Below are 13057 nucleotides of genomic sequence, written 5' to 3'. Positions count from 1 at the left end.
TGAATGAAGTGCCTTATTAAATATGTTATGCCTTATGAATATCTGTCTTGTTGAAGATTTTTCAGTTGCTCATCACCAACTATATGTAGCTTAAGTGTGAGTACATGTACAAGCATGGAAATAAATGTTAATGGAATTTTTCTCCTGTAGGAGGAGCTTCTCAGGGATAACTTCCAGGACCTGGCCACCAGGGTGGCACCTCTGTATAAAAGGCTTGCCCCTCAGGCATACAGCAACCAGGTAAGACCAGCCTCAGGCTTTGACAGGCTTTTCCCCAGAGTCAAGCTTGGAAATTCTCCTTTAAAGTGCCAAAAAATCAAGTTATGCACTTTTGTAGTCGATCAGCCAAGACATGTGTGGTTCTTCAGTTTTGCACCAGAGCTACAAGGCTAATGTAGCTAGCACATAATGCAAGCTTTAGCCATCAACTACCGTTGTGCTGCATACCAACTGCATGCATAAATCAGCACTTACTTGCTTTAAACTGTGTCGAGCTGTTAGGTAATTTCAAATAGACTTGCTTACGCAGAATCTGACACTATAATATGTTATGACTATTATTAGTACAAATGAAGAAAAGATAGTTTCATAGTTAAAACAGTAATAGCAACCATCAAGCCTGAGTTTTGTCTGTAGCTCTTTTCATTTTTATAAATTTGGTGTAAAGAGAAAATTGTGTAGATCTTCAAACAATCGCTTTGACTAAGAAAATGTGCAGTTCATGCATAAACCTGTTTGTTTCCTTAGTCCAGTGCACAGGAAACCTCTTGAACTGGCACAATTGTTGTGTATAAGAACATTGTATGAGCGGTCTGTGATCCAGAAATTATGCGCTGCTGTTAAAATGATACTACAGAGGAGAGCTAGATGAACCACAACAGCATAGAGTTTTGTATCCTCAAGGCTATTTTGCGGGTGGTTAGGCAGGCCACCCTGATAGTTGAATGAGAAAATGAGCATAGAGACTTGTGGCTCAAAGGCAGAAAAGACCACAGCTGTCTAATTTATTGATGAATGCTTCCCAAAAATGAGCTGTCAGGTTTCATTTCAAGGCATTTCTAACCCAAGCAAGTTCTAATGTGAGAGGATTAATGTCGTCTAGTCTGATGGACATGTTAAAAAAAAGTTTTTTGCACAGAAAATGAAGAGTAAAGAAGTAGTTTGTGCTGATCTAGCTAGGTAATTGTGCATTCCCTGTTTTTTTCCACAGTGTGCGAATGAAAAGGTGGCAACGGACTGCCGGCTGGGTCTGAAAGAAGGGCGGCCCTTTTCAGGCATCACTGCATGCATGGACTTTTGTGCCCATGCTCACAAAGACCAGCATAACCTCCACAACGGCTGCACTGTGGTACGTCTGTATGTGTGTGTGCATGCATATGTCAATGTAAGTGTTTGTTTGGGACTTGGGTATGTGTAAGACAGTGATATACCAATTATTTATGGGGTCATATACAGTTTGGTGCCTGTGTATGTGGTTGCAGACAGCATTTTAGGGAACCTTCCTTGTTAAGAGATCTTAGTCAGTACCTTTGCCTAATTTGTTGGGTGTATAATGGTTAGTATAAAGATTAAAAAGAAATGGTGGGAATTCCTACTGACAGATAAGCAAAAGGAGCCAGACATACAACCAAACATATGTGACTATACTCCATCCCACAGTGAAGTTTCCTGGTGATAAGACATCTTAAAATGCAGTAGGAAATATAAGACTCAACACAGACTGGTTTCCAGCCCTGTATTAAATCCAGTACTCTTGTTTTCAGGTCTGCACTCTCACAAAAGAGGACAATCGGCAGGTGGGGGTGATCCCGGACGACGAACAGCTTCATGTGCTTCCGCTTTATAAGATCTCCCCAACGGATGAGTTTGGCAATGAGGAGAACCAGCGCCTCAAAATACAGACAGGTGCCATCCAGGTGCTCAGCAGTTTCCGCCGAGAGGTCCGGAAACTTCCGGAGCCTGCCAAGTCCTGCCGGCAGCGTCGTTTAGAGGCCAAGAAAGCTGCATCAGAGAAGAAGAACAAGAAACAGCAGCTAGCAGAGACACCAGAGAAGACGATCAAGAAGGAAGTCCGGCTTGCAGTTTCACCGCACTTGCAGCAAGGCAATAAAGGTGTGAATCCACTACACAAGTAATATATTGAAGGCAGTTATTACATTAAGGTCCTTGGCATGATTCTTCCTTCTGATTGCAGTACTGTACAGTACTGTAGTGCTGTTTTCTTTTTGATAGTACAGGTAACTAGTGCCATATCTTCAGCCTCTTTCTGTAATATTTTTGTACTCATATCATTTTGCATCTACTTTCAGCAATTCCAAAACAAGAGGTGAAGCCCACCATCAAAAAAGAGCTGGTTGACCGCTTTCAGGCCATGAATGGAGACTTTGATGGCTACCCAGCCCTTGGGAATGGCAAGATGTGTCCTGATCCCTACAGGATTAATGGTGCCTATTCCTACCCTGGTCCCTATGCAAGAGGTGGCCTGCCTTCCAATGGCCAGCCGTCTGCGCCTAGCCCTGTTAATGGCTTCCATCCTAACCTCCAAGGTATGCCCTACAATTACTACAACTACCCCCCCAATGCACTTTTGCCCCCTGAGGTCTTGAGCTGTGAGGGTCGTAATGGGACCTGGACCAAGGCTGCTGCAGCAGAACAGAAACCTGATATCCAGGGTCTTCAGGCCAGGCTGGCACAAGCATACCCTAACCGCTCTGATCAGCAGCGTCAGCTGCAAGTGACCAACTTGGGCAACCCTGGGTATCTGCACCAGTCTGAGGTATCCCAGTCTCCGGCTCCCCCTACTCGTACCCCGTCTGCAACCCCAGATCAACACCGTGTCACACCAGTCATCAAGCAGGAGCCTATGGAAGTGCCACTATATGAAAGCAGGATGGATGGGCAAGTCCGCAGTTGCCCCACCACCCCTAGCGTCACCCCTCAACCTGAGGCCTGGCCTGGCCACAAGGCCAATGGCAGCTTGGCATCCAAAGGCTGGGATGGAAATCTCAGACCTGGTCTAGCCCATTCACCTTTCACTCCAGACAAGCAACAGCTCCACCAGCAGCACCATACCCAGCCTCAACATCCTCAGTATGCTCATCCACAGCATCAGTGGAGCTCCTACCCTGGTACTCCAATGGCATCCCCTGCTCCCTCTCCCTCACCAGCCTTGAAAGCAGGCCCATCTCCAGCTGCTTCCCCTCACCCAGGTACCCCACTCCGCTGGGATAGCCCTGTCCCCAGTCCACAGCCCAAAGCTTGGGGTCCGATAGGGTCTGCAGGCTTTGGTCCTGGGGGCCTTAGACAGGGTACCCCAGTTGGGGCATTCCCAGACAGGATGCTGTCCCAGGCGGTAGAGAGTCGAGGCTCAACGCCTTTGGGGCTGCAGGAGAAGGCCTGGAAGTCCGGCGGTGCTTCCGCAGCAGGAAACACTCCATCTCCAGCTCCAGAGGGCCGTCTGTTTCCAGACGCCTTGCAGAAGGCAGACGGGCAAGCTTGCTGGGAGATGGAGGCAGAAAGCCAGAGTGAACGAGAGCTTGAAGAGGAGGAGGTGTGGTCAGACAGTGAGCACAACTTCCTTGACCCCAACATTGGAGGAGTAGCGGTGGCTCCAGGCCATGGCTCCATTCTCATTGAGTGCGCCCGCCGGGAGCTACACGCCACCACGCCCTTGAAGAAGCCAGATCGCAGTCACCCAACTCGCATCTCCCTGGTGTTTTACCAGCACAAGAATCTGAACCAGCCCTGCCATGGCCTAGCGCTGTGGGAGGCCAAGATGAAGCTGCTGGCTGAGCGGGCAAGGCAGAGGCAGCAGGAAGCAGCTCTTCTGGGCCTCTCACAGGAAGACATCAAGGCCTACGGCAAGAAGCGCAAGTGGGCCGACGGAGCCTCAAGTCCTTCCTCGGGGCCCACCAAGGACAAACGGGAAGGGGTGGTGACACGGTTGGCCCCCACACATCAAACCACCACCATGGTCACTGTGTCACCCTACGCCTTCACCCAGCTCACAGGGCCCTACAGTCGCTTTATGTAAGCTCTTGCAGACAGGTGCTCCTCTGTGGCCAGGAGTGGAAATGCAGGGTGCGAAAATGCTAAAGGAATCTCAACCATTCCTTAAACCCTGAACCTCTCCCAGCTCTGCATTCCCTCCCAGACCATCAGTGGAAGGGAAGGATAGAGGGGCACTTTTCTCTTTTTTTCATTTTCTTTTTTTTTTACCTCAAGTTTTGGTGGCAGTTTGGGAGTCCCCCAAACGGACACGCTGCCTATGGTGCTCTTGTTCTCTCCAACGTGGGAGGGATTCCATAGTTTACCCTCCCTAAGTGAATTTAATGATTCTAATTATTATTGCTATTATTATCAATATTATTATGATTGCTATTGTTACTGTTGACGTTGATATTACAGGTATTGTTATTATATTATGAAGATGACTATTTTTTATTTTAATCGTATTGTTTTTCATCAATGTTGTTATTAATATTATGATTGTTTTGAGGGCTTTTTATCTTTTCTTTTCTTCTCTTGATGGCGAGGGACTTTGTCTCCGTCAGTCTTGCTTGTTCGATATGAATGTGAGAACAAGCTAATCATAATTTTTTGCTTTTGTTGAGTGTTGTTGTTTTTTCTTTCTCTTTGCCTTTTTCCCAATTAACCTCTCCATAATATACAGCACCTTCACATCACTGCGAGCCATGCCTGTGTCTGTAACCTACGCAAGACACTCTGGAGGAAGGACAGTGTTCATAAGAGGGCTAGCTCCATGCTGTAATCACAGAGTATGCGACCAAAATAAGCGAGGAAAGTCCTGGCATCAACAGGGGCCTTTCTGTTTTGTGCCACACTTACATATACTGGAGGTCTTTCCTGGTCCTTCCAATGGTGCTTTTTTTCTGTCTTAGCTGTCTCCGATTTTTGCCCTCACCATAATGGTGGCAGACGGTGAACCGAGGTGCTCTTTAAACAGCAGATATACGTCTGGTTAAGCAACAAGCTGCCCCAGATTAGGTCCACTCTCCTGGGGCATCAGTGTCATCAACCACTCGGTGCTGACGTATATTTTCATGGTGCAGTATCGATTTCTACCCTTGAGACAGTGGTAAGACAGAGTTCTCTGAGGTGCTATTGCAGTTTGGTCCACCTCTACAATGCCCTAAAGATGACCCACAGTGGGTCCGAGCCTGTGCCCTCCAGCAAGACCCAGCAGTTCTGACCCAAACACGGCTGGAGTTCGGGAATTCTCCAAAAGTGAGCCAGACAAAGGGGAGAAATCAAGAGCTCCGGTCGAAAAATGGATCTAGAATTGTTCGGTCAGGCTGAAGCTTCAGTTACCAGCCTGAGCAGAGAGAGAGAAAGAGAGGACAATGAAGGAGGTTGGTGCTACTAAAGTCTTTCCATGCCTCTGAAATGACTCCATAGCTCCTCTTTGTCTCCTCTTGCCCTGACAGCTGATCTCCCCCTTAAGTTTGAGGTGCTTCTCACTCATTTCGGCACTGTTTAGCGCTTTGGCTGTGTGGCTGGCCAAAGCGCGTGGTGCATGTTGCGTGTGATTGTGTTGTTGCGTGACTGTATGCGTGTGCATGGTTCTTGGGGAGAGCCGAAGGGTTGCCGTGGGTTTACACAGGGCAGTAGACTTGCTTGGTGCTCACAGATGAGAGAGAGTCTGGTGCTTATGGAGCCGTCCTCTAGTTCTTTACCTCATGTTGAGACGCTGATCACAGTCACAACATGCTACTAATACACGGGCGCTACAGACTGTAGGCCTTCGGGCCTACATCCACATACTTATCTACTTTTTTTTATTATTATTTATTACATGATGATGATGATGATGATGATGATGAAGATTATTGTTATTGTGCTTGCTGTCATTTTTTTGTTTGTTTTGTTTTATTGTTTCATTTTAGACAAATTGTAAATATAGAAGAAAAGATTTTATAAAAGCACTTTTAATCTTGATTTTAATGAGGAGGAAAAAAAAATGATAAGAACGGAATATTGACAACTTGAATCCTAGTCTTTCTTTTTTTGTTTCGTTTCGTTTTGTTTGTTTGTGCTTTTTTTTAATGGAATTTTATTGGGAGAGATAGAAATGTAAATAGTTAAATATTTAGGTAAGATTATTTAACTGGTGAGGAATAAATCATGAATGATTCCTTTGCTTTTTAGTCTACGGTTGTCAGTATGTCAAGCCCTCAACATTAACGCAACACTCGGGTTCATATGTTCCGAATGAGTCGGAGTAAAAGCGACGAAGATCAGTAGCTTCTCACGTCCCAGAGAATCCGGTGAGACGGACGGGAGAAGGCTGATCCCAGATCGGTTACTTCTGGTTCACTGAGACAAGTGGGCCCCAGTGTTTGTTCTCTGTACTCAATATACTGCTGTTCTTCTTTTTAATAAGTACTGTACTTAGACCAATACCTCTGAACAACCACCGATACAGGCTTCCTCTCCCGACAAACGAAACAGAACTGAGAACAAAATGCGAAGCAGCAGCATGCGTGAACATGTGATCGGAGATGGGAAGGAAAATGTAAGGATTGAGCGTGACGATGTTATAATCTAACATCTATTGAATGAAACAAGGTTTGAGCTAGCCACTGAAATGATTCTACAATTGGATGTTTTTTCTTTCTTTACTTAAAACATTGTTCTATTCTATTGCCCTTTGCAGGATGTGCGTATATGTTTGCGCTGTCGCGGACTTTGAATGTGACGTGGGGTTCGTTTTACACCTTTGCCACTTTCGTAGACCTTGCCGAAGCGACAGTTGTCGGCGTAGAACAGTTTTTTTCATTGTATGGTTTAGACGGCTGCATTTCAGGATGATGTTTTCTTGAAGCCGCGCTTATATTTGACGGCAGTGAAACTTTTAACCATGGTGCTACCCGTAGAGGTCACTGTAGAAACAACGCGCATAGCAAAGGAACTGTTGCTGTGCTGTTTTTGAAATCTTTAATATGATATATGAACCGTTGTCTCAGTTTTAAGCGTATAGGAAACGTCTATGGTGCTGATAATTCTGTTTTCTTTTCTCCTCACTTAGTCACGTCGAAAGACATTTATGATTATCATAATTTAAAGCAAAGCACTCAAATTTCTTGGCAGTTCTCGCTCTGTTTTTCTTTTAACCCTCACCCCAAATAACTGAAAATGGTACTTGAAGCAGATATCTAGAATCAATGATATTATACAGGTAGACAAATGAAACTTGTATGCTATGGAGATGAATAGACTGTTAACTTAATAGATGTTCTGGTGCGCGAGCCCAGAAATGCGCTTTTACCCATTTGAAATATTTTCTATATATTTCTCTTTTGTTGTTCTCTTGGAATGACTCAACCTCTCTTGATAACACCCATGCATTCCTTACTCACTCGTACACACCACACAAACACAAGCACCCACACTTACACACTTGTAATTCGAACACTCTTTGTTGCCCCCCCCCACACTCTGTCAGCACTCAGTATGAAACATTGATCATGCCCAGTTTTACATAATATAGAAAAAAGACAAAAAAGTAAACAAACGACAAAAACAAACAAAAAAATGAATAACTGGCAGCTACATTCCTATATGAGTTAAAGATTGCTCTTGGTTCTATTTTTTCATGTCAAGTATGCAGTATGTAAAAAGTGTTTTCTTTTGTTTGGTCTCTCTCCTTGTAGCTGTTTGGTGTATTATGTGAATACATAGTGTATGTGGTAAAACCCACGATTCTGTTTTATGTTCTGCAAAAGTAAAAAAAAAAAAATAAAAAAATAAAAATCATGATTTAAAAAAAATAAACGTCTGGGGAAATGATTATTCGCCTGGATCCGCCTTCTATTCTATTCTATTCTATTCTATTGGTTTATTTTGACTATTTTGACGACCTCATATTTCAGAAGATCCAGTAACATTTGGTGGAAAAATGGGTGACACTTTATTTTCTGTGGTCCTTTTTTGATGAAACAAACACTCAACAGACTCTCAGTAACAGAAACATATAAGAAAGTCAGAAATATATAAAAGTTAGGATTAAGTTTTGGGTTGAGGTTAAGGTAAGGGTTAGGAATAGGGCCAGAGTTATAGACTACTACTACAACAAACCTACTACTTCTACTAATATTGATAGTCTAAGAAGAAAAAGAATAATATTAATAGCAATACTACTACTGCTAATGATAATGATAATAGTAATAACAATAATAATAATAATAGTGCTGCTGCTACTAGCAGTACTACTAATAATAATCTTGCTATTACTATTACTACTACCACTGCTATTACTGGTATTGGTACTCTTTGAAAAAAATAAACGTCTTGGAAAATGATTATTTGCCTGATTAGCCTTCTATTCTATTGGTTTATTTTGACTTTTTTGGTGACCTCATATTTCAGAAGATCCAGTGACATTTGGTGGAAAAATGGGTCACACTTTATTTTTTGTGGTCCTTTTTTGATGAAACACTAAACAGATGCTCAGTAATAGAAACATATAAGAAACTCAGAAATATAAAAGAGTTAGGATTAGGTTTTGGGTTGAGGTTAAGGTTAGGGTTAGGATTAGGGCCAGAGTTATTGACCAGGTTAATGACAATACTAGTACTGCTGCTGCTACTACTACTAATACCAATACTATTACTGCTACTATTAATACAATAATAAAGAAGAATACTACTATTAATAGTACTAAATAAAAGTCTACGAAGAAATAGTCTAAGATGAAAAAGAATAATATTAATAGCAATACTACTACTGCTAATGATAATGATAATAGTAATAACAATAATAATAGCAGTACTGCTGCAGCTACTAGTAGTACTATTTCTAATAATACTGCTATAACCATTACTACTACCACTGCTGTTACTGGTATTGCTACTATTTAAAAAAATAAATGTCTGGGGAAATGATTATTCACCGGATTAGTTAATTATTTGACTATTTAACAACCTCATATTTCAGAAGATCCAGTTACATTTGGTGGAAAAATGGGTGACACTTTATTTTGAGTGGTACTTCTTAGATGAAACACTCAACAAACTCTTGGTAACCTGTCAAAAACATATAAGGGTCAGGATTAAGTTTTGGGTTAGGATTAGGGTCAGGGTTATTGACCAGGTGAATGACAGTACTAGTACTGCTGGTACTACTACTACTACCACTAATACTAATACTATTACTGCTACTATTAATAAGATGATAAAGATGAATACCACTATTACTAGTACTAATAATAAAATTAAAAACAAACCTACTACTTCTACTAATATTGATAGTATAAGAAGAAAAAGAATAATATTAATAGCAAAACTACTACTGCTAATGATAATGATAATAGTAATAACAATAATAATAACAATACTGCTGCAGCTACTAGTAGTACTACTAATAATAATACTGCTATAACCATTACTACTACTACTGCTATTCCTGGTATTGGTACTATTTTAAAAGATAAACATCTGGAGAAATGATTATTTGCCAGATTAGCCTTCTATTCTATTCTACTGGTTTAAGTATTTTGACTATTTTGACGACCTCATATTTCAGAAGATCCAGTGACATTTGGTGAAAAAACACTGTGTTGAGGTTAAGGTTAGGACTAGGATTAGGGCCAGGGTGAGGGTTAGGTTTGGGTTTAGGTTAAGGTTAGGTGTTGGGTAAGGTTGGTAAGGTTAGGTTTTGGGTAATGAAAGTAACATTAACAGTACATCTACTTAATGTAAGTAATGTATCAGCAGAACATCTATAAGATATTCACTTCAATGTATTCAGATGCTTCACTACTGATACAGGGAGATTCACTCTAAAGAACGCATGAATGGGTATGGGGGTATGCACCCGGAAGGTTAAACGTCGCAACGGCTGTCCGGCGCCTACCTAATCGCTCCGACACAGGGGCAGCCCAGCTTGTTTGAAGCTCCATACACTGAGGAGCACGTTGCATGTTGTTTCGTTCAGATTGCTTCATCCTAGAGAGAGTTATTACAGAATATTCGGGGCCTCTTTCAAGTGAATCTCCCTGTACTTCACTGATATATTATTGATATGTTATTGATGATATGTTAAGAGTTTATTAATCATCTACAAACAAAGCGCTACTAATAATGTACGTAGGACAAATCGTATCAGGTCTGGAATGTTTTTGTTTACCACATGGTGATGATTTTTCAAATTGCTGTCTGTTTTTTGTCGTAGAGAAAACCAGCTTAGACTCGAAATTCCTAATATCGGCATGACGCCAACTACAGAACGACACACCACCTCAGAGGTCTATCCCAGTTTGGCCCACCTGCTTTGCCCCATTTTATGTTTTCTTTGCTCCAACACACCTGATACACCTGATCGAGTAACTTTATTCTGTTGTAATTATTCTAAACTGCACTGTTTGTTCAAAGTTTGTAGACTGTAATGTTTCTTCTGAAATGAAGGGTATAAATAGTGAGTCCTTTGCTGCGGTAACAGCCGTTACTCTTCTGGGAAGGCTTTACACTAGATGTTGAACATTGCTGTGAGGCCTTTGTAAGGTCAGGTACTGATGTTGGATGGTCAGTTCTGGATCTCCAACTCGTCCCAATTCTATTGGATGGAGCTCCATCACTCCAGAGAACACAGTTCCACTGCTCCACAGCCCAATGCTGGGAGGCTTTATACTCCTCTATCCCATGGTCAGCTTTGGACATGGTGACCTCAAGCTCATGTGTGGCTGCTCCACTGCGTCCTATTCTATTAATCGCTCTTTTCAGTGGAGATTATACAAGCTGTGTGCAGTTGAATGCTTGGGTCAGTAGTGGGTGCACCTTACAGTAGCTGAACTCACTCATCAGAAGGGCTGTCTGGATACTTTTGGACATGTCTTTTATCTGTTGCACATATAAACAGTGTATAAGCCCCCAGTTTATCAAAATCCAAGACCAGAGTCTGGATTAAAGGTCCTGGCCTGACATTATAGGTACTCAGAGTGTAAAGATATGCAGCGTTTTACTTAATCAGTAGGTTTTGCCCTTGTCACACCACATGTGTTGCCATGGTTACCCTTGGCCTTATTAATTATGACAGTGGAATCATGCACTGTGGGACTCAAGTAGTCATTCATGCGCTAAGTGGAGTCACACTTAAAATCTGGAAACGAGTGTTATATAAAGGACTACGCTCGTTTTGGAAAAAATAATGTGTTAAAAACTCTATTTGAATCAATTATACTTAAGAGCATTGAGCCAATAAGAGTATTTTCAGTCCTTCGGCCAGTGAGGCAGTGATGCCACCTAGTGTTTCTGCATGGAAACTCCAAAAGCATAACCTTTATATGGGAATATAACTCATGCTTTAATGATATCTGCACAGTAAGTGTTTAATTCTTGAATGATACTTTCAATAGTGACAAATTGAACTATTATAATGCACTTGTTCTTATTAAGGCTTAAAGGAGCTGCTTTTTAACCGGCTGGGCATAACTGGTGGTATCAAGCAGTAGGTAGAGTGGCTTAAAGCATTGCTCAGATCATATTTATTTGTGTTATAGCATGTTTTTTTTTTAATAACAGTGTAATCTTGTACTTCTATTAATACCTATAGAAAATCATGACATCTCTAATTAAAGAGAAGCGGATACCGTATCATGAAGTGATGATTTTTCGATAAGACTTACTGACTCTAGTCTTTATTTCTGGTTTATAACCCTTTTTTGAGCATGGGGTCTGCATGAAGGGTGCTTATTAACATAGTTCAATATATAACCTGTTAGACTGTTAGACTGTGTGTTACCAGAATATTTAAGCAAAAACACTAGTTGGATATCTTTGTATCAATAAATGATATAACACAAATTAAGATGTATAATACACAAAAGCGATAAGCAAAAGGCCCCATTTACTGTAGTTACTGCTTAATAACATGGTAATAGACAGTTAATTAACCACTGTTAGCTTAATAAAGGCTTTGTCCTCAGAGCTCGTAATTTATTGTTCTTAATCAATAATCAAAAATATATTTTATGTCTTATCAGTTGGATTAAACCAAAGAGAAAAATGCCTGTTAGTGCAAACTGGTAGTGAATATGTCTGCTTTGGCTTAGTCACTCAATCAGCTGTGCATGTTCTCACAGCATCCTGAATGTGTGAATGTTATTAAATAGTCCATCTTGAGTGATTGACAGTTGGTAGGCTTAATCATATGTGTATGTTGTTATGGCACAAAACCTGCATTAAAGCCTGCTGATGTAAATATTGTTATATAAGGGGGCTTACATGGTGTTCTGTGCATGCGTGGGCTTTAGTGTGTGTTATTGTGTTGATTAGCTTCTAATAATCAGTTATTGTTCAGAGACATGATCACCTGCAGGCTTCAGAACACTAATAACGTATGTATGTGGGTGAAGGAGTGGTCTTGGACAAAAACATAACAGTATATGATATGCATACAACGACTACTACTATGAATGTTAACAATACAAGAACAGTAATGACAATAATATTACTGCTGCTACGATGATTACTACTGCTACTACTACTAACCCTTACACTATTACTGCTACTATTAATAAGATGATGGAGAAGAATACAATTACTAGTACTAATAATAAAATGAATAACAAACCTACTACTACTAATATTGATAATCTAAGAAGAAAAAAATTCCACTATTAATACTTCTAATAATAAAATTAATACCAAAACTACTGCCACTGCTATTACTAGTATTGCTACTATTTAATTTATACTACTACTACTACAGTATATATTAATATTATTATTATTGTTATTATAATGTAATAGTGCTGCTGCTGCTACTACTATTACTACTATTGCTACTTCTACTATTAGTAATACTACTACTACTAATAATAATAATAATAATAATAATAATAATAATAACAATGATAGTAACAGTACTTATGCTATTATTAGTTCTACTAATTATAATAATACTGCTACTACTAGTGCACTGCTTGGTATAGTGGTGCAATGTTCTGTGTGGCCACATGATGGCAACAGAGTCCTGAGTGTGTGTGTGTGTGTGTGCATGTGTAAAAGTAAAAATAGTTCAATCTGCAGCTCAATATAAT

The 13057-nt window shown here is 40.8% G+C and overlaps 1 protein-coding gene across 4 annotated transcripts in view; it reads left to right on the top strand.

Moving 5' to 3' along the window:
* tet3 (tet methylcytosine dioxygenase 3) overlaps window positions 1-7752 on the top strand; it is an 80885-nt gene extending 73133 nt beyond the window's left edge. For all 4 annotated transcript variants that reach the window (XM_036597877.1, XM_036597878.1, XM_036597881.1 and 1 more), the window contains 4 exons: window positions 151-240; window positions 1211-1348; window positions 1764-2112; window positions 2310-7752. In XM_036597877.1, the coding sequence (XP_036453770.1) occupies window positions 151-240; window positions 1211-1348; window positions 1764-2112; window positions 2310-4033 (2301 nt within the window). In that variant the 3' untranslated portion in view covers window positions 4034-7752. The remainder of the gene's footprint in view (window positions 1-150; window positions 241-1210; window positions 1349-1763; window positions 2113-2309) is intronic.
* The last annotated feature ends 5305 nt before the right edge of the window (window positions 7753-13057 follow it).

This window comes from Colossoma macropomum, unplaced genomic scaffold, assembly GCF_904425465.1.
Source record: "Colossoma macropomum unplaced genomic scaffold, Colossoma_macropomum, whole genome shotgun sequence".
NCBI classification, from domain to species: domain Eukaryota; kingdom Metazoa; phylum Chordata; class Actinopteri; order Characiformes; family Serrasalmidae; genus Colossoma; species Colossoma macropomum.
This window is presented reverse-complemented; position numbering and strand designations above follow the sequence as displayed.